The sequence below is a fragment of the Eptatretus burgeri genome, chromosome 15 (assembly GCF_056783735.1).
Source record: "Eptatretus burgeri isolate ZD-2024b chromosome 15, Ebu_testis_v1, whole genome shotgun sequence".
Taxonomy (NCBI): domain Eukaryota; kingdom Metazoa; phylum Chordata; class Myxini; order Myxiniformes; family Myxinidae; genus Eptatretus; species Eptatretus burgeri.
In genome coordinates, this window is record NC_140975.1 from 23089264 (window position 1) to 23116396 (window position 27133).

At 42.8% G+C, this 27133-nt stretch overlaps 1 protein-coding gene across 1 annotated transcript in view; it reads left to right on the plus strand.

The window, feature by feature from the left end:
* The first annotated feature begins 326 nt into the window (after positions 1-326).
* LOC147011735 (solute carrier family 22 member 6-B-like) overlaps positions 327-27133 on the plus strand; it is a 65413-nt gene continuing 38606 nt past the window's right edge. Inside the window, exons 1-7 of the mRNA XM_085857658.1 lie at positions 327-1259; positions 9913-10016; positions 15013-15167; positions 15496-15664; positions 18706-18829; positions 18915-19033; positions 26798-27012. Of these exons, the coding sequence (XP_085713784.1) occupies positions 858-1259; positions 9913-10016; positions 15013-15167; positions 15496-15664; positions 18706-18829; positions 18915-19033; positions 26798-27012 (1288 nt within the window). The 5' untranslated portion in view covers positions 327-857. The remainder of the gene's footprint in view (positions 1260-9912; positions 10017-15012; positions 15168-15495; positions 15665-18705; positions 18830-18914; positions 19034-26797; positions 27013-27133) is intronic.

Sequence of the window (27133 nt, forward strand, 5' to 3'; positions counted from 1 at the left end):
CTTGCACATCTTTTGATTCCAAATTTAATGTGCATAAGAAACATGAAAATATGCATAAAATTAGCATACTTGTTTAATTAATAATTATATTTTTGAAAACTAGACATTTTATCACTAATTCAATGATATAGGCATGTTGCAAAGAAGATTATCGATATACACACCAAATTTGTGTTGATTGGACGTCCCATCTCCAACATCTTATGGGGAGGGGGATGGGGGGAGGGGTCAAAATGCCCCCCCCCAGCCTATACATACTTAGAAAAAAGCCAGCCTGAATAGTTTTAATAGTTAATTCAATTGGCTTCGGATTTTAAGTCTCCTGCATTAAAACCACAACGGTGCTAAAATAGCAAAAAAGGGGTTAACTCAGCCTGTCGTTAGGACCCTTGATCGTAAGTCGACAAAATGGGTACCAGCTTGCTGGAGTTAAGAGATCAAGAACAGCTGGTCTGCGGATAGTCACGGCACATCCTCAAACCAAAGTGTAAGAAGCCAATGAAGGAATGCATCTATGCACTTACAAAGAAAGTCATCATATTACCAAAATGACAATGCTTCCCTCCAAAAAAAATTTTTCTAACAAGGTAAATAGAAGTCACATTCGATTAAATGGGTCATTTCATGACACAAATGCTGAAAAATATTTGAATTCACTTTTAAGCGATAAACACGAACCTGGTTGCGGAATGCTGCAAAACATTAACTTTCAGGTTTAAAACATTCAACTGGCTGAAAAATAATTCAGACATAGCTGACTAATAAATGGAGATTAGAAAACCAGGAGATAAATGCTTTAAAAGAAATGAATCGCTTTCTCTCTTTCAGACGAAGGAACTCTGTGGCCTCCTCAAATAATGGCGTTTTTAAAATTGCTCAAAACTGTCGGAGATTCTGGGCGCTTTCAGCTCATAAACGCAATCTTAATGAGCATTCCTTTGCTGGTAGTGCCGTCTCATATGTTAATACAGAACTTTACTGCTGCGACTCCTCAGCACCATTGTCGGGTCCCGTGGCTGGAGAACGCGTCACTCGAGGCTCTGAAGGACTCCCCATGGAACCTGAGCAAAGAGAGCCTCATGAGGGTCGTTATTCCTTGGGAACATGACTCTTTGAGCAGATGCAGTCGCTATGTCCGACCGCAGTGGCAGCTATTGCTTAACGACTCTGCGGATGTGTTGGACGATGTCGAGATTGAAGGCTGTGTGGATGGTTGGGAGTTCGATTCAACCGACTTTAGGTCTACCATCGTTACCGAGGTGAAATTACCTGATTGCAATTAATTAGTCTGCTGTGGACCCTTGGCCTCATATTCGGTACGCCGGTAAATGGATATTGAACAAGTAATAAAAAAACATTAAAAAATGTAAAAGCATGTTGGGTCATGGATGATATGTGAAAAACTATGGAAACAAGGTAGGGAAAGCCACGAGAAATTATCATGTGAAACGATCTCTACATCTTTATTTGAATAGTGGTTAGTCCCTGTCCATTCTTGCATCTAGTTGCAGTGATCGCGGATGTTGATTGTTTCTTTGTATCAATTTGGCCAGTGAGATATGAAACATATACACACACACACACACACACACACACACACACACACACACACACACACACACACACACACACACACACACACACACACACACACACACACACACACACACACACACACACACCACCTATTGCTTCGCTGATGGGAATCGTAAGGGGAGGGAGAAAGAGGGGGAAGAGAGTGAAGAGTGGGGGAGGGAGAGCAGGGAGAGTGAGGAGGGGTGAGAGAAAGGGAAGGCAGATTGTGGGAGAGTGTTAATTATGACTCATTACATACTGTCTCATCAAAATGATTCTGCAGAGAATAAGAGTGAAGATGAAAACAAAGTTATGTCTGAAATCCATTTTCTATAAATACTGCCCGGAGAGAAACACCGCCCAGACATGTCTGGAGTTAAACACAGTCCCGAGACAAACACCATGCGGACATTTCCAGAGACAAACACTGCCCGGACATAACCACCATCCAGACAGGTATGGAGATAACCACTATCTGGATACAGATATGTCCAGAAACAGGGATAGAGAGAGAGAGAGAGAGAGAGAGAGAGAGAGAGAGAGAGAGAGAGAGAGAGAGAGAGAGAGAGAGAGAGAGAGAGAGAGAGAGAGAGAGAGAGAGAGAGAGAGAGAGAGAGAGAGAGAGAGAGAGAGAGAGAGAGAGAGAGAGAGAGAGAGAGAGAGAGAGAGAGAGAGAGAGAAGGGGAGGGAGAGATGTGTGGGAGGAAGGTGCATACGGCCGCGATTCGGCTTAAAGCGGCGGTCCGCACACCGGCGTGTGGGAATTCATAACAATATATATATATATATATATATATATATATATATATATATATATATATATATATATATATAACATTTATTATATAACAACAATATATACACGACCGATCAAAAGTTTTAGAACACCCACATTTTTCAGTTTTTACTGAAATTTAAACAGTTCAAGTCCAGTGGATAACCTGAAATGGTACAAAGCTCAGCGGTAAACTGCCAGAGGTTAAAAAAATTTAGGTTACCAAAAACTGAAAAATTATGTAAATTTCAGAGTTTTTAAACAAGGCCCTTTTCAAGGAACAAGTAATGGGTTAGCAAATGTAGCTGTTCTGCAGCAATGGAAGAAAATTAAGCCTTGAAAGTTGGTGCAAACAATTCCTACAGGTGTCCAAACTTTTGTTGATTCGTCACAAACCCTCTCTCTGGATAAAAGCAGTGTTGGAACAGACTGTGTTGCTTCAACCTCTGAAGCATTATTTGGACAATATTGCACTGCAGGTAGTAGTATATTGCTATCATAATGGTGAGAAAAAGACAATTAACAAAGGAAGACAGACAGACCATTAAAACCCTTAAAAGTGTAGGTCTTTCCTTTACAGAAATTGCAAAGAACGCCAAGGTGTCAGTGAGTACAGTTTCCTACACCATCAAAAGGCACGTGGAAACTGGAGGAAACTCTGACAGGAAGAGGTCTGGCAGACCCAAAGCCACAACACAATCAGAAGACAAGTTTCTGAGAGTCAACAGCTTGTGTGATAGGTGGCTCACAGGACAGCAGCTTCAAGCACAGCTGAACACTGGTCGAAGTAAGGAAGTTTCAGTTTCAACTGTGAAGAGAAGACTTCGAGCTGCAGGTTTGACAGGTCGAGTGACAGGAAGAAAGCCATTGCTAAGATGGCAAAATAAGAAAAAGAGGCTTGCCTGGGCCATGAAGCACCACCAGTGGAGTACTAAAAACTGGAAGAAGGTCTTATGGACCGATGAATCAAAATTTGTAATCTTTGGTTCATCATGCAGGGTTTTTGTACACCGTCGAGTAGGCGAAAGGATGGTTTTTCAGTGTGTGACAACAACTGTCAAACGAGCGACTGGCACGCTGAACCAAAATGGGCACCAGAGCATTTTGCAGCACCATGCAATGCCCACTGGTCAACGCCTAGTTGGTCAGGGGTTCATCCTACAGCAAGATAACGACCCAAATCATACCTCCAGGTTATGTCAGAACTACCTTTGAAGAAAAGAACAAGACGGTAGGCTTCAAATCATGGAATGGCCAGCACAATCTCCAGACTTAAACCCCATCGAGCTGGTTTGGGATGAACTGGACAGAAGGGTGAAAGCAAAGCAACCAACAAGTTCAACACATTTGTGGGAGCTTCTGCAACAGTGTTGGGAAGAACTTTCCGAACAATATTTGATTTCCATTGTAGAAAGAATGCCACGAGTATGTTCGGCTGTTATATCTGCAAAATGTGGCTACTTTGATGAGTCAAAAATTTAGATTAAATGTTGTTCAACAAAACGATTCCATTATTTCTTTTTTATCTGCAATTGTTCATTTGTTCGATGCTTTAATTTCAGAGTACATTGAAACATTCAACTGTGTAAATTGCAGTAAAAACTGGAAAAATGGGGGTGTTCTCAAACTTTTGACCAGTAGTGTCTATACCATATAAAAGGGCGGAGGAGCTCCTTGTGAGCCAACGGCCATCCATATCTCGTGCCCAACTGTATCTGCGGACGTCCTCTTGCAGTTGGGTTACTTCTTATTGAGAGGTTGGTGGCAGGATTTGCACTGTGGCCACCGTAAAACCCTTCATTCTGCAAAACACAAAAACGCAAAGAAATCTGAAAACCCACTCTGTGGGAGTACCTCCTGTGCAGCTTCCCTTCGCAGGGAAGCTCACTGGATGACGGGATTGGGGCAAAGCCTTCGGGACCCCCAATCTTCGATGATAGTAGGGAAACCATGGGGTAACGTTCCCGGGTCAGATTGTGGGAGAGTGTGTTGGAATGGTGCTGTGGTGTTGTCCACCAGACGGCGGTCTCCTTCGCTTAACTTGATGCGGTCTCTTCGGGAGGGTGCCTGGAATGTCCTATCCCTAAGAGAGGATGATCACCTGTCTCTGTTGTCATCTGAGATCAAGCGTTTGGACATCGGTATTGCAGCTCTCTCTGAGGTTCGGAGACCAGATTGCGGCGAGATCATGGTGGGTGGTTACACCTACTATTGGTCTGGTCACTCTGATGGTTACCATTCCTCAGGAGTTGCTGTAGCTGTGTCCAATAAGCTGACTCCAATGATAATTGAGGTAACACCGAACAGTGTGGCGCTGCCAGTACCTGTGCGGGAGGAAGAAAGTCTGAGTCTTCAGGTCCTTGGTGCTTTCAGTCTTGCTCTATGGATGCAAGACTTGGACTCTGACCAAGGATCTGAGACGGAGATTTAATTCCATTGGTACCAGGTCTCTTCGGAGAATCCTTGGCTATCGCTGGTCGGACTTTGTGTACAACGAGCGGTTGCTGAAAGAGACTCAAATGAGATTTGTTACCTGCATAGTCCGTGAGCGTCAGCTGCGGCTGTATGGATGTGTGGCTCGTTTTCCTGACGCTGATCCTGCTCACCAGATTCTCTCAGCGAGGGAGTCTCGTAAGTGGAGGAGGCCAATGGGCCGACCACGTGCCTTGTGGTTGCAGCAGGTTGATCTGCATCTCAAGGAGATGGGGATGAGCTAGGCATCTGCCTGGGGGATTGCCAGATGGAGGCCCCTGGAGTACCGGTGGAAAGTGGATGCAGCATGCTCCCATACCTGACCTGATATATATATATATATATATATATATATATATATATATATATATATATATATATATATATATATATATATATATATATATATATATATATATATATATATATATATATATATATATATATATATATATATATATGTACTTGGTCAATATCTGCAATTTTTCAGGATCGGCAGATTGGAGTCAGTGTGATTACCGACTACAGTCCGTGCTGTATACAACCCAAAAGCCACGAGTAGCTTTCACCCTTGTTTTGGAGGAATTTCAATGAAGAAATTATTTTTTTAAAACAACGTTGCCTTATGGACGATTCAAAGAGATGTGTTGCCAGTCGTCATGTGACAGGTGGAAAAAATTTGGCTCTGTAATTTCGAAAACATTAATATGGCAAACGGCACAGAAATTGTGTGTTATCATAAATATTTTGCTTTGAATATCACAAAGAGAAACCAAATCTTCTTCTTCTTCTTTCGGTTGCTCCAGTTAGGGGTCGCCACAGCGGATCATCCGTATGATCCCCATAGTGATTTGGCACATGTTTTACACCGGATGCCCTTCCTGACGCAACCCTGGTCGCCTCTTAGGAGACAGGGATATGGTACACCTATTTTAACCGGGGTATACACCGGCCCAGTATACTGGTACTCATTTCGCCGACCTCGGAAGGATGACATGCTGAGTCAACCCCCTGGTGTATTAATTCAGTGGCCCAACGGGGCTTGAACTCGGGACCTTTTGGATCCCAAGCCGCTGCCCTAACCACTGCGCCAACACCAGGCTTATCACACAGAGAGAAACCATATAACATTTGTAAAGTACACCCGGTTCATCATGTACCTATATGTTGTAGCAACTGCACATTCCGTTTGTGGTGGAGTCTGCGGGCCTACGGGGAAGGGCATGGTGATGATGCATGATGGGCGTGATGATGGGATGAGTGGTCGTGGGGGTCAGTGTATCGGCAAGGGATATGAGGTGTGCGCGCCGCCTGAGGCGTCGTAGTAATGCTGGAGTCGGCCGGCTCGTGAGTGTGCCGAATACGGAATAAAGGGGAGCCGTGGGCACAGTACGCCCGCGCTCGCACTTGTGCAACACAGCCCGGCAAGACTGTTCCTCCGCATCGTGTCTGCCTGCTAAGCATCTCCCATTTCAGTACATTACAGTTGGCGAACGAGGATCTTCGGATCGGCGTGTGCAGGGTCGGCAAATAACCCGGGCGGTTCCAAGCTACGGAGCCAAGGGTCTCACGGAGCATGGCAGAAGGATGGGGCACGGCACACGGACGTGTACCCGTGTTCGGGGGAGATGAGTTCGAGTTGTTTTCTGAACAGTTAGGTTGCTACTTTCGGGCGAATGATGTAGAGGATGAAGAGAAACGCAAGGCGATCTTGCTCGCCTCGCTATCAATGGAGCACTACCGCCTGCTGAGTGATTTGGTGGCTCCAAATAGACCCAGTGATGATGTGCTATCCTTTCAGGACATCGTGGCGAAAATGAAGACCCACTTGGCGCCAGAGAAGTCGTTACATCTCGCGCGGTTCCAGTTCGATCATCTCGCTAAGGGTGGCGAGGAGCGCGTTGCGGAATTCGTAGCACGAGTGAAGCATTCGGCTGTGCCGTGCAAATTCACGACAGAGGAGCGTCCGACACGGCTCAGTGATCGTTTTATTTCTTGTCTGCGAGACGCAAAGATGGTAGCAGCCATCCTGCGATTGACCGACATCACATTCGACTCGGCGGTCGTGACTGCTTCGTCTGTTGAGCAGACACTCACGGATGTCCGCGCCATTGCTGGCCAGGACGTAATGAGTAGCTCCAGCTGGGGCATGGCGGCTAATCCCGAGGTCCACGCAGTGACCGCACAAGTGCCGCGGGTCACGCAGCCCGGAGTCCGAGCGATGGCTCAAGTGCCGCAGGTCGCACGCGCGCCTGGCGGTGCGGGACGAGGGGCACCGCAGCACGGTCGCACCGGGGGCGAAGGGGCACCGCAGCACGGTCGCACCGGGAGCGAAGGGGCACCGCAGCACGGTCGCACCTGGAGCGAAGGGACTTTCCGCGGCTGCTGGGGGTGTGGGGGTCCGCACCTGCGACAAATGTGCCCGTATAAGAACACCGTGTGTTTGCATTGTCACAAGGTGGGACATTGGAAGCGTGTGTGTCGGATGGCGGGGGCCTCTGTTGGGGTCTTGGATGACGAGGTGCGAGAGGACCCCAGTGACCTGGAGATCGGCCTGCAACCGGGGCCTGACGATGCCGGCGAGCCGGAGCGGGAGATGCAACCACGGTTGAGTCTGTTTTCCGTTGGTTCGGAGATGACGACGCCTTTCACGGTTGAGGTCGAAGTGAATGGCCAACCGACTGTGTTTTGCGTGGATACCGGGGCGGCAGTGTCGGTCATGGATGAGCGGGCGGCTCGTGGTCTTCGCGGTATTCGCCTGGTCAAGACGGCCTTGTCGTTATACACGTACACCGGTGAGGCGATTGCACCGCTTGCGAGGGCCGACGTCTCAGTGCGCTACCGAGATCGACGCGCCCGGCTCTCGGTGTTCGTTGTACGAGGGGAGGGGCCTCCCCTTTTGGGTCGGGACTGGCTGGCGCACCTCGGACTGGATCTCTGGTTAGTACCTCCAGATGTGCCAGTGCTCTCTTCGAGGCCTTCGTCGAGTACCGAGGGCGAGGCTCTGGCGGCAGGGGCCACGTCGATGCAGCGGGAGCGACCGTTCGTTGCTGCCTGCGGCGGTGATGTGCAGTTCGGGAGCGGCGAGAGCCATATCAGCTCTCGCGATGAGTTCCCGCGCTTCGCTCGCGATGAGTTCCCGCGCTTCGGCAGGGTTCGTGAGGCAATGCGCGTCGGTGTTGTACAGGCAGCTTCGACAGGTGACGGTGAGCCCGTGGCGTTAAAGGGAGTCGCGAGTCACAACATCGAGTCGACAACCAAGAAGCGGACTCGTGATGTGGGTTGTGGGTTGTTGTTCATGGCATATGTGTTTTTTCTTGCTCTAGTGATGCAGTTTAACGTTGTTGAAATAAATGCCAGCAGTTCTCGTGTAAAAGTGGATTTGGCGGAGATCAGTCAATGGGAGTTGTATTATGATCAATGTGATGTGGGGGCTTCAGGAGCGGTGGTGGCGAATAAAAAGGTTGGGTTGGCCTTCCATTGTCCCGGGCCGCAGGTAGTTGCTTTGTCATGTGCTGGGATTTTATCAGAAAAGCGCGCTGTACGGAAAAATGAGTTTGCAATGCTTCGAATAATGTTCGTAGTGATTTATAACGAGCCTATGATTGCAGTGTGGTTTATGGTGATAAATATGGTTTATGGTGATTATGGTTTAAGTGATAAATGGAGTTGCTCCCGTCTAGCTGCCGTGTGGGTCTCGGAGGTCGACTCGGAACCAAGACTGGTGCCCTGGTCGGCGTTACCCCCACCTCTGGTTGCGAGCGCAGCTCTCTGTGTTCGCTCAAGGCCGTTGGGACGGGCGTTGGCGTCTCAACTGATTGTGGTGCGTGAGTTGTTTTGGAGCATTAAATGCATGCAGCCAGCGGCGCTGTTCAGTGCCCCCGGCCAAGGTCGATCAAGGCTGGCGCCACGGCTTCCAGACAGCGGGCTTCCGGCCTCGGAATGTTTATCTACGTCGGGTCTGCCTGGGGGGAGTGGGCCGGAGGCGTTTGATGGTGCCGGGGGAGGTTGGCTCGAAAGGTCGTCACGACCTGCGTAGTACTGCTGTGCTTCTCATTTGCTGCTTCATATCGGTAACGCGGTCAGAGTGGGTGGGGGGGGGGGCTTTGTGCACCTCCGTCTTTGGAACCTGGCCTTTACTGCTCCACTCGCTCGCATCTACACATTATATGATGTGGTGTGCTGTTATACTTCGCTATTTTCATTTTATTTCCATGATTATTATATGGAGTCCTTCGTGTTCTGTATGCTTCTTATAATGGTAATCATTTAATAATCATAGTTTTAGGGGGGAGGAGTGTGGTGGAGTCTGCGGGCCTATGGGGAAGGGCATGGTGATGATGCATGATGGGCGTGATGATGGGAGGAGTGGTCGTGGGGGTCAGTGTATCGGCAAGGGATATGAGGTGTGCACGCCGCCTGAGGCGTCGTAGTAATGCTGGAGTCGGCTGGCTCGTGAGTGTGCCGAATACGGAATAAAGGGGAGCCGCGGGCACAGTACGCCCGCGCTCGCACTTGTGCAACACAGCCCGGCTCGACTGTTCCTCCGCATCGTGTCTGCCTGCTAAGCATCTCCCATTTCAGTACATTACACCGTTCAGGACACGAACTGCACCACAATCGACATGAGGGCACTCAGAAAGTAGCTTAAGCACTCAAGCAAGCTTGCCAATTAAATGGTTGATAAGGAACGACTCGCTTGGCAGGCGATAGCAAGCTGATTGGTCATGGCACATTCTCGCAAAAAAAAAAAAACAACTAAACATCACCGATTTCCTAACATTTGCTGATTTCACTCCAGTTTTCGAGTTATTTCAATGACAATTTGAAATCCAGATTTCATGTTTGTAACGGCACATTAAAAGTGCCCAGAGAGCCAAACTGAATCAATGTAAACACACACACACACACACACACACACACACACACACACACACACACACACACACACACACACACACACACACACACACACACACCATGCGCAGAAGGCATCATGTAGCATTCATCCATCATTTTGAAAGTCGCGTATTGTGCAGCACAGTATTTTGTGAGCACGAGTTCAAATGCCAAATATTGTGTTCGTGCAGTGGAAGCTGGTGTGCGACAAGCAAGCAATGAAGAGGATGGCACAATCGGTGTACATGGGTGGTCTACTTGTTGGAGGGTTCTTCTTGGGAGGTTTGGCTGACAAGTAATGTATCTACTTTGTTTCTCTATTCTGTACTGAATGCACCCAGAAAATAATCCAAGACACAACTCCGTGCACTATGTTATCAAAAGTATCGGGACAGCTCCAACATATAATGACTTTCCCAAACTGTGTCTGCACATTTTTCTCATGGGTAAAGCAGCATGTGGTCCATAAAAGTATGTATCACCACTATTTTAAAGTTGTAAAAAAAGATTCCATGAGGATAAAGACTATATATTTGATGGTTAGGACATTTAGTGTATATTTGATCAGCCTCAAAATAACGTGAATGCAGAATAGCAAGGATTAAAGAAAAAGAAAAACCAGACTCTTACTTCAGTCTCTCTTTTTTTTTTTTAAGATTCACAAATCAATATCAATTATACTAAAATTTGGTAATTTTCTGTATCTTTTTTTAAATGTATGTCTGAACCATATGGAAAATAAAACGGCTCTTTTGTATTCAGTCAAGGCTTGTGAAAGAGCGAGAACACAGAACGGATGAGGATGCAACATAATAAAAAGGAACAGCAGAAAGAGAATGAGGAAATGTCAACAGCAGGGCTGAGGGACAAAATAACCAGAAATGCAAGTGAGAATGCAAGCGGTGAATAAGATGGATACAGAATCAAAATTTGGTGGGTGGGTTGAGTTTAATGGATGTTGAAAAGATCATGATTTTGAATGGGGGATGACCTGAGAAAATGCAGAACATCTCTCTTGAAGAGCTGGAGGGAAGAATGACGTCAAAGAGAATGTGTAAATTGGTTCCATAGAGGGGAGAAAAGAGGAACAAATGAGTGGAGGTGAGCAGTGATTCTGGATTTTGGGAGTTTCACTTTCACCAGAAGGGAATTGATGTGGACCATGTGCACCCCGCAGAAACATGGTCGGGGGGAGGGGGGAGAGGAGAAGCATGGTAAGGGTAGAGGATGCAAGACCATAAAGGAGGAGGAAGAATATAGAGATAATACTGGCACTGACTTGTCTACAATAGTAAAGTGATAAGCCCACAGACTTAGCTTCATCGCAGTAGATTCCAATGACCTTGAAGGCCTTGGTTTCCACGGCGTCAAGCTGAGAAAGGTGTGAGGCAGAGGTGCCACTCCAGAGTGGACAGCATTATTTCATCTCATCTGATCCACACAAAATTGTGCGAACGTGCCTGGGGTATGCAGGGTTCGGCCATGGATCATGGGCAGAAAATAAATCCCTCCTGTCCAAAACAGCTGAAGCCCTTGTCACCCTGTTACCAATTTGTAGCAATAAATTATGCTGTGTTTATGATCCCATATCAAGGGCATTCAACTTGCCCATGATGATAAAAGGCATTATAAGTAGTGGCACAGATGTTATTGACCATAGTAATCATTTTGTCATTTAGTTTGGAGTAACTCGTTAATTTTTTTTTAATGTTTCCTAATGGTGGTAACCTGGTCGTGATGAGAAAGAGACTTGTGTAAATGTTATTGGTCAATTACTGGAGTCCTTTCAGAGACACGAATGGGGAACATCACCACATTTGGTGATCCAGACAGGATTCTGATCTGAAAGAGAAGCGTGACATGATCTGAGGTGATACAATGTGAGTGATTCATTACATATTCCATCACGTCAAATGAAAGTCTTCCTTTTGTCGCACGTCCTGCCACAGCAGATTAGAGACTGAAGCTACCTCCTTTTTGTCATAATGACCCCACCATCTGGGTCTTTCAAGTTGATGCCCAGTTTCTAACCTGAGGCATCACGGTGCAGGAGACAAAATTTGCATATGTCGTGGTTTTTCTTCAACTGGAGATAGTGCAAGAGGTGAGAGACATTCTCACTAAGCCACCCATGGAAAGGGCTTATGACGACCTCAAGGTTGAGCTCGTTCACCGGAAATCCCCCTCATTGCAAAAATGCTTTCATCAACTTCTTTACTCCGAGGAGCTGGGGGGTTGTAAGCCTTCTCAATTGCGACAAAACATGCGACAATTGTTGCATGAGAATAACCGAGAGGATAACATACTCAAGCAGCTTTTTCTCCACGATTTTTTAAAAAAAATACGTGGTCTAGGCTCGTGGAAGAGCTAAGACACAGAACAGACCAGAACACAACATAACAAAGCGAACAGCAGGAGAAAGGGGAAATTACGATAACAGGGCAGAAGGGAGAAGGTAGATGGAAATGGCCAAACAAGGGATGCAGGTAACAATGAGGGTTCAGAGAGAACACAAGGGGTGGACAAGATGGATACAGAAGCAACATTTTGAGAGGGATGAGGGTGGTTTAACAGGTGGAGAAAAGATCATTGCTTTAGTTGGGAGATGACCTAAGATGGTGGTGAACAGCTGTCTTGAAGACCGGGAAAGAAGAATGAGATTGAGGAGAGCGTGGAATGTGGTTCCACATATGGGAAAAGAGAGGAATAAATGAGTGGAGGTGAGTTGTGGTTTTGGTTTTAGGCAGTTTCATGAGAAGGGGGTTGCTGGTGGACCACATGCATCCTGCCAACCAATGTTCAACGTATACTTGGTTCAACCAGCATTTCATTGAATATAGAGCAACTTGCCGAGAAGTAAACAATATTGTTGAAGTTGCTACCCCATTGGTGCAGCCACATCCCAGTTAGCCGGTGACATGTCAGCTGTACCAGCCACATCCGACATGCAACAACTTAAACCCAAGTGGACCAATTAACTGCCCAAGTGCAGGCTCTTACATGTCATCTCCAGGAAGAGTGTGGTCGCAGTTGGATTCTCAGTAACATGTAGGAGACTGGCGCACAGCAATTCCGTAATCCTGGTGCGCAGCCACATTCAAGAGGTGTGACATGTTTAGCTCGAGGTGCCCTTTCCATGCAAGAATTTTTCATTTATTTCAGGAATCATAGCACATCAATACTGTATTTAATAGTGATTTTTGTTCCACACAACCACAACCATTGTGTGCAGTGGATTTTGTTTGCTTGGTTGAGCAACCACGACAACAAGCAAGAACTCTTCATTTTGCATTTGACACCATCTTAAAGCCATGACATCTCGACACCAAGGAATCCATCCTTCTTGGGAAACAGATGGAGAGAGAAAGAAGATGGGAAAGATTTTTCATGAACAGGACTTCATTTTAAGCATGTCTTTGCATTTCAACTGTGAGTGGGTTCTCTTTTTGGCCTGATTTATGTACCATTTCAAAACCAACACACTAAAAGAGAACATCACCACAAGCTAATTTTTATGCTGTGAATAAGGTGGCAAATGGAGAACACAAAGGTAAATGTTTTTCAACAATCGAACAATACTGGATTAGCGGAAATGAACTTAAATTTTTGTTTCAAGGTACGGGGAAATAATGTCAGTGAAAACTTCCTTTACGTTGATGGCCTCAAGATCATATAGGGCCACACCTCCATCCAAGCAGTCACAATGAAATATATATATATATATATATATATATATATATATATATATATATATATATATATATATATATATATATATATATATATATCTACATACATATATATATATATATACATACATATATATATATATATATATATATATATATACATATATATATATATATATATATATATATATATATATATATATATATACATACATATATATATATATATATATATATATATATATACATATATATATATATATACATACATATATATATATATATACATACATATATATATATATATATATATATATATATATATATACATACATATATATATATATATATATATATATATATATATATATATATATATATATATATATATATATATATATACACACATACATATATATATATATATATATATATATATATATATATATATATATATATATATATATATATATATATATATATATATATACACATACACATATATATACACATACAAATATATATACACATACACATACATATACACATACACATACATTCATACACATACATTCATACACATACACATACATTCATACACATACACATACATTCATACACATACATTCATACACATACACATACATTCATACACATACACATACATATATATATATATATATATATATATATATATATATATATATATATATATATATACACATACACATACACATACATATATATATATATATATATATATATATATATATATATATATATATATATATATATATATATATATATATATAATACAAAGTGAAAGCCAATAGCAAAGGAGGATCTGATGCAATACAAGCAAAAGTATCCATCTCCAGTTACAGGACAAGTTTAAGTTAATCTATCAATTTCAACTGTTTAATGACCTTTAAATAAAGTTAATTTGAGATTTCATCGACGTCATTTCAAAAGTGAATGTTGAGCTTTGCCTGCATGGGCAGCTTTTCAAATGCAGTGTGGAAAACGGCCACCGCAAACAGGAGACAGATGAGTGCATAGACAGACAACATGGTTAGCAATATATAATAGATTCTGAGATGGTTGGAAAGTGAGATTGCGGATTTAGTGAGAGTTTAGACAGTTGAGGTTGGTGGGCCGATTGACTTAGAGTCTTAGACCAATGTGCGGAATGTGTGGACCCACCCTTTGGAGATGCTCTTAACAGAAAGGGTTGATACCTCAATGAATATAATGGAGTCCAGCTAATGATCCAGACAGTCAGAAAATCAGTCACTCATGCAAATACTACTTATATTCTTCCTTTTGCTAAGCAACTCTTTTGAGGTTTGTGATTAAGACAATGGAAGTATAGAGGATGCTGTAGAATTAGTATCATTTATTATGTAACATCCTTTAAATGTTACGTTAATGCTTTAAAATCTGCTGTTACTCTTCAATAATAAATGGTATTAAATTGAATTCAGCAACAGTATTTTGAAAATGATGATTTGTGTGTATATATCGTAAATAAGTTAAGCCCTCCTGTCTGACCAAGGGGGTTTGTAATGAGTGTCTTGAGCATATCTTCTGTCATGTTAACAGGATTGGACGTCGCTCTGTCATCTTGACAAGCAATTTCCTGGTTGGTGTTTCAGGAGTTGCTGCTGCTTTTGCACCAACTTTTGCTCTGTACTCTGTGGCCCGATTTTTTGATGGCATGTTCATCATTGGAGCATATCTGAATGCATTTACTCTGGGTAAGGGGACAAGGTCGAGATTTGCAATGCTTTGCTCTGTGTCTACATGCAAGCTAAGCTGTGAGCCATGACATGCTAATGTGGAGCAAACTCCTGCATGCTAACGACACATTGTCACAGCTTGTTTTGTAAATAAAAATAAATTTAAAATGTAATATCGTTGCTTTAAGTTTCTATAAACAAGTTTGCATTGAACAAAGAAAATTCTTATTAGAAATGATCAGATTTCTATCAAAGATCACAATAAATCATTGATTTATGTATTATCGGAGTAAAGAAGGAGAGTTGCCTGAAAGTTTTAGCACTGACACGTTTCTCTTTTCCTTAGCGTTGGAATGGCTGCATCCAAATCATTTAGTCATCTTCAACATGATGAATGGTCATACGTACTCGGTGGGCCAGTTTGTCCTCGCAGGGTTGGCCTATTCCATGAGAAACTGGCGATACCTTCAGCTGACTGCTTCTGTGATGTTCTTCTTCTTATTCATTATTTCATGGTAATGAGGCATATATTAACCTTTCCCTTTGACATTATACAAATGGGGAATGCTTGTATTCTGCAAGTAAATACTGGGGTGCATCATTCATGCAGACATAAAATAAAACATAGGGGCAATATGCCTGGGCGCTCACCTAGTAGTGGCTGGATAAGATAACCAGGGAAGCACTGGTAGGCATGGAGACCCACAAAATATGTAACAGAGAAGAAAGTAAATACCTTTGGATTATTTTTTTTAATGTCATGAGCAAACTTTGGTACATCACTGATAATGAAGGTTGTGGTCAGGGTTCATTGAAATTGTGTCTGTAGTTTCGGAGAAGAAAGCAAATACACATTTTGGTGGGCAACCCCCCGTACCCCTCCTTAGACTCCGATTTATTTTTAATGGCGTGAACAAACTTTGGTACATTATGGGTGATGAAGGTTGGGGTCAAGTTTAATCAAAATTGTGTGTGTAGTTTTGAAGAAAGCAAATACATATTTTAGGGGGAAACCCCCTTTACACCCCATTAAACCCTGATTTCTGCACTGTCATGAACAAACTTTGGTACACCACGGGGAATTAAGTTTGTAGTCGAGTTTCATCGGAATTGTATGTCGTTTATGACAAGAAAGCAAGTACCTTTAAAGGGGGTGGCACCCCCCCCCCCCATAAACTACTTCCGCAGACCCCCTCAGACCACAAAAAAAATTGAATGCCATGTACAATCTTTGGAACATCATGGGTGATAAAGGTTGTGGTTAAGTTTCATCAGAATAGCATGTGTAGTTTCTGAGAATAAAGCAAATACATATTTTGGGGGGCAACCCCTGTAGGCCCCGTTAGGGCACGATTTTTTTATGCCATGAACAAGCTTTGGTACATACACAGTGATGAATGTTGTGGTAAAGTTTAATCGAAGATGTATGTGTAGTTTTAGAGAAGTTGGTGCAAGTATTTGTGGACAGACAGACGGACGGACTGGCGGACTGCTGGATGGACGACATGCCATCCCATAAACTCCCTGGAACTATGTTCCAGGTGAGCTTTAAAAAATAGGAGCAATACACCTGGGCACTCACCTGGTCGCAGTTGGATAAGAAATCCACGGATCCCCTGGTAGACATGAATAACCTACAAAATATTTAACAGAGAAGAAAGTAAACACAAGTTATTTAAAAAAAAAATTCATGGATTTGAAAAAAGGTCAATTGTGTTGCTCTCTTGATTTCGCTCTGAACCAAACCTGCAAACTACTTACAGTATGTATAAATATGATATGATGACATTAAAGTTACAATCGAGGCTGATCTCATCAATGAGTCTTTTCATACTGTACCGATCATATTGTCCTCGGTGCAACCATGTCAAACACATTGCGAAAAATTATCATCCTCAGTTGTACAAGATCACACCATGCATGTAACATTTTTGGCAAATATACAGTGAGTCCCTCACTTAAGGCCCTGTCACACCTTGACGATTTAGTCAGCATATGCCTGACGCATGAAAAATTTGGCTAAAACGCTGGCAGACGTCGAATACGTTATGGGTAAGTTTGTATACGTTAAGAGCACGCTGGCATATGTCGTAGTACGCTGGCATACGTTGTAGTATGGTTGCATACGTCGTAATACGCCGAGCTGTTAGACAAATTTTCCATGCTTGAAATTTTTTGACGTATGCCAGCGTATGATTCGAACGTTCCGCATAACGCTGGCCATAAGTTGTAGGCATGTTACGCGATCGTTGACACACGTCGACACACGATACTTGTAAGTTACCCATAAGTCGAAACACGTCAAGGTAATGTTTAGCGTACCCAAAACTTATTTCTAACCTATGAGTAACGTGTTGTACTCACGTTACGCGATCGTTGACACATGTCGACATACATTACTTGTAAGTTACTCATAAGTCGAAACACGTCGAGGTAATGGTTAGCGTCAGTGTTCCAGAATCCCTGGTTTTTTTTCTTGTTTTGTTTTTTTCTTCGGTATGATGGTGATGTTGACACTTCGATTTCTAGTGCAGTTATAATATAATATAATTAATAGGCCGCCGCTCAACGATTTAAATCATAACCGCAATAGAAATCGAAGTGTCAACATCACCATCAAACCGAAGAAAAAAAAAACAAAAAAAAAAACAGGGAGTCTGGAACACTGACGCTAACCATTACATCAACGTGTTTCGACTTATGAGTAATGTACAAGTAACGTGTGTCGACGTGTGTCAACGATCGCGTAACGTGCCTACAACTTATGGCCAGCATATGCGGAATGTGTGTCATATGCCGAGTATGTTGAGAAATTTTCAACATGCTGAAAATTTCTCGACGTACTCGGAGTATGGCGACGTATGCCAGCGTACTACGACGTATGCCAGTGTGCTCTTAATGTATACAAAACTTACCCATAACGTATTCGACGTGTGCCAGCTTGGTTCGGCAAATTTTTCATACGTCGGCATACGCTGGCTAAAACGTCAAGGTGTGACAGCGGCTTCACACTTCGATGTCTAGTGCGGTTATGATTTGAATCATCGAGCCGCAGCCTATGAATAGACTACGCCACGTGATCGTCAGCGATACGCTGCCGCGCTATGCATAAGTTAGACTATCGTTGGGCATAGGTTGTGAACGCCGACAACACGCTCACCATTCTTTGATATAAGTTATCTATATGTGATTCAAACGTTGTGTGTACGTTACTAATACGTTATGCATACGTCCAACACGTTATTATACGCCCTAAACTTAAAAAAACATCAATAGTTCAGCATACGCCAGCGTTTTACATACATTTTGATACCTTGCCATGCGCTGGCTAAAACGTTAAGGTGTGACAGCCCCTTTAGAAAAGGTTTGACGAGTCACACCCTCCAGATACAAAACTTATTGGATATTTTGTTGAGTGTACAGAACATTTTTCATTTGAAATTCTCATGACAGTCATTGCTTATGGTGAATTTTTGTCATGTATTTTCAGGATGTAAAAGATTACATCATTAAATATACATGAATGTGCGTTAATGACATGGAGTTCATTTTGCAGGTTTCCACCTGAATCTGCTCGATGGTTGGCACAACAACAAAGATATGAAGACACCTTGAAATCCCTTAAAAAAGTTGCGAGAATAAATGGAAAACGTGTTGCAGCTGAGTCACTTGATATCGAGGTAAATCTGCCTTTCGTTGCACATAACTGGTTTATCAGGATAAATATCAATTGGTTGAGTAGTAATTGTGATCCTCGATCTTTAGACTGTGAAGAAAGAAATGGAGAATGACACCACGGTAAAACGCCAAAAGACGTACACCTCTCTCGATCTCATTCGAATTCCAGTGCTGAGGAAAAGGTCACTCATACTTTTCTTTGTTTGGTAAGTAAAATGTGAAAAAAAATTGTTTTCATTTGGAAAATGTTTGATTGAGAGTGATTTCTTACAGTGAGATAAGAAACAAAGGATAAAAAGATAATGGGTACTTATATTTAATTATGATGCACTATTAACCCTTTTAGCATGGTGTTGGCTTTGCAGTTAAGATGGCTGTCTTGGAACCTTAAGGTCCTGATGTCAAGCCCCTGTTTACCGTGGACATGAGAACATGAGAACATGAGAACATGTCCTTGGGACATGAGAACGGACATGGGGGGGGGGGGTCAATTTCAAGGTCAAAGGTCACGGGGTCAAGGTCACCGGGTAACTTCAATTTCTCAATTTCATCCGATCGAGACGGGATCAACGCCCTTCGACAGATAATCAAAATTAAATTACAGTTGATTGACCACATTCACTTCCAACTTCCGGTTTTCGAGTTATGACATCATAAATTGACTAAAACGTCAATTTTTCATGTTTGTTTGTCCTTTATAGATGGCCAAACTGTTGGATAGAATGAGATGAAACTTGGCATATGTGATCCTTGGGAACGGACATAAGGGGATCAAGGTCAAGATCAAAGGTCATGGGGTCAAGGTCACCGGATAACGTCAATTTCTCAATTTCATCCGATCAAGACGGGACCAACGCCATTGAACAGATAACTGTACCCTCCCATGGGCGGGTACTTTGCTAGTATCTCCGAAAATGACAGAATAGATAGGTTTTGAAAATGGCGACTTTCACAACTTTCGTGACCTCATGACCTTGACACTGACCACGAATCCGGGAAAAAATATGTCGTTGGGTATCACTCATCGACCTCTACCCACATACCAAATTTCATCAAGATCGGAAGTAAAAAGTTTTTTTTTGTACCGGGAGGTGTTTTTGACCATCTTCCAGGTTACGTGGCGGCCAAACGGGACAGAAATTCAAAAATTTGTCCAGTTAGATACAAGATAATATTTTTTACTATCATAATCAATAAACAGTTGCCGAATATCTTGTAGAATGGCAGACTAAACAGGTTTTTAAAATGGCGATTTTTATAACTTACGTGACCTCGTGACCTCGTCCCTGACCTTGAACCTGGACAAAAGTCATATCGTTGTGCAACACTAATCGACCTCTACCCACATACTAAGTTTCATCAAGATCGGAAAGAAAAATTGTTGACGGACGTACGGACATTTGGTCCGGCTGTATTAGGTCATCTCGGTAGAGATGACCTAATAAGTACCACAAGCTCAGTGTTTAAATGTGGAGTCGTCAAGACATGATCCATGATGAAGTCTTATGATATAGGATTCCAGGGAGTGTGGGGGTTGGGAGAGGGTATTGCATTGTGTAGTATGATACACTTTTAAGAATCAACATATGAAGTATAGATCAATTTACAAAAGTAAACATTAAAAATTGCTTGCATGTGTGAGGACATTCGAGGGTTAAACCATAAGATTTCACATGATAATGAAAATAGCAATTGTTTCAGTGTTTTTTTTTTGTTAAATAGTGCAGCTGGTACATAATATGGTAGTAATAATAATAATAGTAATAATAATCAAAATAATAATCATCATCACAACAATAACAATTATAATAATTTTGATTTATTGACGAACACTGAACAAACTAGAGGGGGAGCAGTCGGTAGAGTGCAAAACCTCCGCCGCCAATACTGCTGGGTCACTTAAGTGAACCTGATATCCTATTCATTGTAGGTCAAAATGGATCACACTCTACTGAACCACGATTGAATAAACTAAACTAGATCGACGCGCATGTAGAAATGTCAAAAAAATAAAATCTAAATTTTTTTGAAAAAAAAGGTGCAAAATTTCTTTTTTTTCTCTAACAAATTTTTTTGGGGGGGGCGGGGGGTTTGGAAATCACTAAAAACATGTAGAAATGCAAAAAAAAATTCAAATATTTTTCAAATAAAATCGAAATTTTTTTGAAAAAAAGTTGCAAAATTTTTTTTTGGGGGGGGTTGGAAATCATTTAAAACATGTAGAAATGCACAAAACAAAATTGATATATTTTTTTCAAAATGGCCGCCATAGTGGCCATATTGGACTTTGGACCAAGTCCAAAATCTAATGGCATGATCCTTGGACCATACCTCATACCCCCCCCCCACCAAGTTTCGTCGAAATCCGTCCAGGAGTTTTTCCGTAATACTGTTCACAAACAAACAAACAAACAGACAGGGGTGAAAACAGTAACCTCCGTCCATCTTCGATGGCGGAGGTTAAAAACAAGGATATGTGTGGAAGGGAGAGGGATGGGGCAGGGTACACAGGGTAAATTATGATCTATTGACGACTGAGGATATTTGGTGTGCAAGGGATAACTAAAAAATCCAAATAAATATATCAACATCAAAAACAAACACGATGAAAACTATGCCATTCAAAAGCTTTAACATCATTAAATTAATGGGTAATTAAAAAATTATGAAAGTGTGTCTCCTCCATAACTCCAAAACCATGAAACCAAGCGACCTGAAACTTTGTATGCCTACCCAGGGAACTCCAAGGTGGTGCATGAATGAAAATTGGGTTTTGGATAAATTTAAACACCCCTTTTGAAAATAATTTAGGGGTGCTCATCAGGAAAAACCAAAATAAGCATCATGAATATGGCTGCGTGCCATCTTTCAGCTCACTGGAGTCTTCAGCCGCCATTTTTTTGTCCTGCTCAACAATGCCTTGACATGGATCAGGCCACAATGATTTCTTAACGATAAAATTTATTTTCGCTTTCCTCACTGATATTATTGATTGCCTGATCATAGCTACAAATCACTGGATACATTACAATCCGTTTCAATGCCAGGAGATACCAGCATTCATGGCTTTATTTAATTTCCACACATGACATGCCCTCTATAATCTCTTCATTTCAGCTGAATTTCAAAATTTAAACTTTTTTATTGACTTCAGTAGTAATTCCAACTGCTAAAAAAAAGTATTCATTTGCCCAATTCGGATATTGCTTGACATTCCAGGATTCTCCTTGTGCATGGTGTTCATATAACCAATCGGCGATCGCCAATCGCATGCCAAGCCAGCTGCTCCTTATAAACCGTTTAGTTGGAGTTCTTGCTTGAGTACTGAAGCCACTTGGCGAGTGCTCCACAATATTCGCACTGTCACTGAATATATCGATCGACTTCACCAAAGTTGAGGGACCACTCACCTGCGTTTGGCCGTATGGTGCGTTGGGTGGTGGTTCGCTCGCTGGAAATGTGCAATATTATTTTACACCACATTTCCCAGTGTTTTACAGGCACAGTGATTCGTCAATGTGTGTGCCATCTCTCAGACGTACATTAAACTGGATGTCACATTTGCTGAAATCCCCCCTCTCCCCTCCTCACTCACCCTCCTCCCTTTCTGCCCTCTCCTTTCTCCCTCTCTCACATCCCTCTCTCTCTTTCAACCCCCCCCCCCACTCCACTCTCTCTCCCATATATATATATATATATATATATATATATATATATATATATATATATATATATATATATATATATATCTCTCTCTCTCTCTCTCTCTCTCTCTCTCTCTCTCTCTCTCTCTCTCTCTCTCTCTCTCTCTCTCTCTCTCTCTCTCTCTCTCTCTCTCTCTCTCTCTCTCTCCCCCCCCTCTCTCCCTCTGTCTTGCCCTCACACCACATTCTCCTCTGCTAATGGGACTGTTAAGGACTGATGGTTTAGGTTTGAATTTAATACTGCTTCTCCATAGTGCAGCACGTCCGAATCAGATTCGGAATGAGCTGACCGGAGGGGAGCAAAGATCGCTGCATGTGTGAGCATGAGGTAGGCATTTGCCAAGTAGATAGCATGGGTTTTAAATGCTCCCGCCGGGTTTTATGTAGATCCCCACACATGCCGGGTTTTATTTATGGTTGAAAAGAAAGTATTTTTTTTGGTGCGTTATATTTCCATTCTCTTCCCCTCACCTCATGCTGCCTTTGCTTCCCCACCTCTCACACCACATTCCATTCCCCTTATGCTGCCTTCCCCTCCCCTTTCCCCAACTTCCCCTCACACCACATTCTCTTCCCCTCACGCTACCTTCCCTTTCACTCATGCTGCCTTCCTTTCCTATCCTGCAGCCTTCCCTCCCACTCCCTTCATGCTTCTCTCCTCCCACACTTACCTCCTTCCACACCGCCTCCGGTCTCCACCCCCCATGGACATCTCTCGGTGGTTTCCATGTGCTATGTTAATGTGCTGTTTCAACGTACCCCATTTTGTTCAATCTTGTACTGCCCCCCCTCCTTCTCCAGAAGTCCCACCACCAAACGCAAATCAAGAACCCCTCCCCTCATGCTTACCTCCTCCCAAACCCTCCTCCCTTCCCCATTCTCACCCACCTCCTCTCTCCCTCATCTCCATCACTCCCACCTCCCCTCCTGGAGTGTATAGTAACTTTTGGTGAGGCATCGCTTCCCCCACCTCCCCGCTCCTTCCTCCCTCCCCCTTCCTCCCTTCCTCCTCTATCCCTCTCCCCCCCTCTTTCTCCTCCCTCCCACTTAATAGTCCCATCAGCAAAGTGACAGGTTGTATTTGCGAGTAAAGCATACATTGAAGGAAAACGATCTCCTACTACATGTGCTATTGCTAACGATCTCTTGACTGATCACTCCACCCTCTGCTGCACCATTTCTCATCCCTCAGTTCGGCCTATTCACTCTATGCAGACCTGGATAAAATCACAAGCTGGTCAAACACTTGGAACATGTCTTTCAATCCTGACAAATCTAACACTCTCACGATGTCTCTCCGAAAGGACCACCTGGAAACACCCCTCAACCCCCCCCCCCCCACCATCCATTTTCTCAACAATCCTCTTGAAGAAGTCCTTTCATTCAAGCTTTTTTAATGCGATGATCAGCAAAGGAAGCAATATTATAAAACATGTAAAAAAAACTTTTGTTTTGTTGGTCGCTGAATTATCTCCATCCATATCTGTGGTGTGCATTTGACCACATCGTGGCTGAAATCTTGTAATCGCCATTGTAAAGGCTAATCTGCTTGGCCATTACTGTCAATGGATGGAAGTGAATGGGAGATTTAGAACTATCAGAGCTTTGGCAAAATATTTGAGTGAGAAGTCCATTGAACTTCGTCAGCTCTGAAAGAGTTAGCCATTTAAAGTTTTTTTTTTTTAATGGAACGATGGAACATTTTTGAGTTTTACTTCAATTTTTGATGGACAGAGTGCTACATCTAGAATGCCATACTGAGGTTAAGGCCCGGTCACACCTTGACGTTTTAGCCAGCGATGGCAACGTATTAAAATGTATGTAAAACGCTGGCTTACGTTGAACTTTTGATGTTTTTTTTTAAAGATTCGGACGTATTCATAGCGACTTGGTCTTATGTATAACGCATTGGTAACGGACACAGAACGTTTCGTTGTGTTATAGATAACTTATACTAACGAATGCTGAACCTGTTGTCGGCCTACACAACCTATGCCCAACGATAGTCTAACTTAGGCATAGCGCGTTGCACGCATCACCGACGATGTCGTGACGTAGCCTATGAAAAGGCTGACGCACAACGATTCGAGTCATAACTGCCGTAGAAATGGAAGTGTCAACATCGCGGTCACACCTTGGCGATCTTGCCAGCGTATGCCGACCTAAGAAAAATGTGTCCAAAACGTTGGGGCACGTCAAATACGGTATGAGTAAGTTTGGTATACGTAAGTACAACGCTAAAGTACGCTATCATACGTCGTAGTAAGTAGAGTACGTCAAGAAATTTTAAACATGTTCAAAATTTTACGACGTACTCGGCGTATGACACACGTTCCGCATGCGATGGGGATAAGTTTTACACCCGATATGTGGACGCTTACACACGTCCACAAAGGCTACTTATAAGCTACTCATAAGTCGAAACACGTCGTGGTAATGTCTTTTTTATGCGAAACTTATTTCTAACTTATGTTTGACGTGCTTTGAACCAATTCTGTACGTAGTCCCAACACACATCGACGTATGTAGACGTATTCCAATGACGTCTTCCGGTCGACAAAAAAAAATAAATTAACATGTTTCTAGCTTACAACTGCCATATAAAGACGTGTTCCCAGCGGTTTTGGGAATTGGTATATAAAAATGCTGCTCATAAAAGGGGAACCCAACAGTGTTTTCGAATCCTTTTTGAGTCGATGTCCATGTCAGCAGTAACAGTATCAGTATCAGTATCAGTATTAGTAGTAGTTTGTTCATGTTGGCAGTAGTAGGTGAGTGTGAGGGGGAGGGTGTGGGTTATGATGGATCGTCCTTGCGTCCGCGTGTCCACGGGTTGGAGACATCTTTTCACCATTGTTCGAAGTTCTTCGCGGCTATTTTTTAATGGGGCTTTTTCAACAATGAGCTATGGCTTGTTTTTACGATTTAGGTCTATTCATAACGGGTTGGACAAATGCACAATGTACTAATAATGTGCATAGAGCGCTTTGATTACTTATAGATACGATATACCAACGAATAATTATCGTGTAGCCGGCGTTCACAAACTATGCCCAACGATAGCCTAACTTATCCATATCGTGCGGCAGTTTATCTTTGCCGGTGACGTAGGGTTTGCTATTCATAGGCTGCCACTCAACGACTTAAATGGCTGCATCTCCACTATTGAAAGTAGACGCTTGCGCTCAACAATTGGATTTTTTTTACACTCAACGACTTTTAAACGGTATCACTCAGCTATTTTCATTGTTTACAATGAACGATTTAAATTGCTGTCACTCGCCTTTGTTTTTTGATGCTGGCGCTCGGAAATTTTAATCGTTTCTATTGAACGTGCTAAGTCGCTCAAACCCCACTATTGAAAGTAGACGCTTGCGCTCAACAATTGGATTTTTTTACACTCAACGACTTTTAAACGGTACCACTCAACTATTTACAATGTTTACAATGAACGATTTAAATTGCTGTCACTCGCCTTTGTTTTTTGACGCTGGGGTTTGGAAATTTGAAGCGTTTCTTCTGAACGTGTTAAAACGCTCAAACTCGACTATTTTAAATAGACGCTGCCGATGGACAATTGGAATCATAGCCAAGCTAGACATCGAAGTGTGAACATCCTCGTCATGCCAAAGAAAAGTTTGAAGAATGCTGCAAATAAGTGTCCTGGCCGTGGCCGTGGACGCTGACGCAAGGACGATCCATTATACCGACGTCTTTCAGCCTATGAGTAACTTAAAAGTAACGTCTGTCGATGTGTGGCAACGATCGCGTAACGTGCCAACAACACGTTAATCATAGGTTAGAAATAAGTTTCGGGTACGCTAAACATTACCTCGGCGTGTCTCAACTTATGATTAACTTACAAGTAGCATGTGTTGACGTCTGTCAACAATCGCAGACCGTGCTTACAACTTGTGGCCAGCGTAGCGGAACGTGTGAGTCATACGCCGGCATACGTCGTGAAATTCAAGCATGAAAAAATTTGAGGACAACCAAAAAGTACAACGTTTAAAGCCAACGTACAACGACGTATGGCAGTGTTTTTCAGCGTGCTCTCAATGTTATCAAAACTTACCCATAACGTATTCAACATGTGCCAGCGTTTTAGAAAAAAAAATCAAAAATCGGCATACGTTGGCTAAAACGTCAAGGTGTGACTGGGCCTTTAATGACAATATACAAATGGGAGAACAGGTAATACTGCGAACTGCGATTCGTTTTGAAACTGCTTGTGTCAACAAATGTTTCCTTTTTTTATTTTCACAGGTTTGCAACGAGCTTCTCATACTACGGAATTGCCATGAACCTTCAGGGCTTTGACGTGGACATTTACGTGTTGATGCTGATGTTTGCAACGATTGACATTCCCGCCAAAAGTTTGGCGTTCTGTACAATCAGCACCATTGGTCGAAGAGTTTCTCAAGCAGGCTGCCTTTTGCTTGGTGGTGTCATTTTCATTTTGATCATCTTCGTGCCATCAGGTTGCATTGGGATTTGTTCCTGCATGACAAGTATTTATTATTTTCGAATAAATATCTCTTTAATTGTTCCCAAAGAATGAACACTAATTTAAATGGAAGGGCACTCGGTGGAGCGTATATC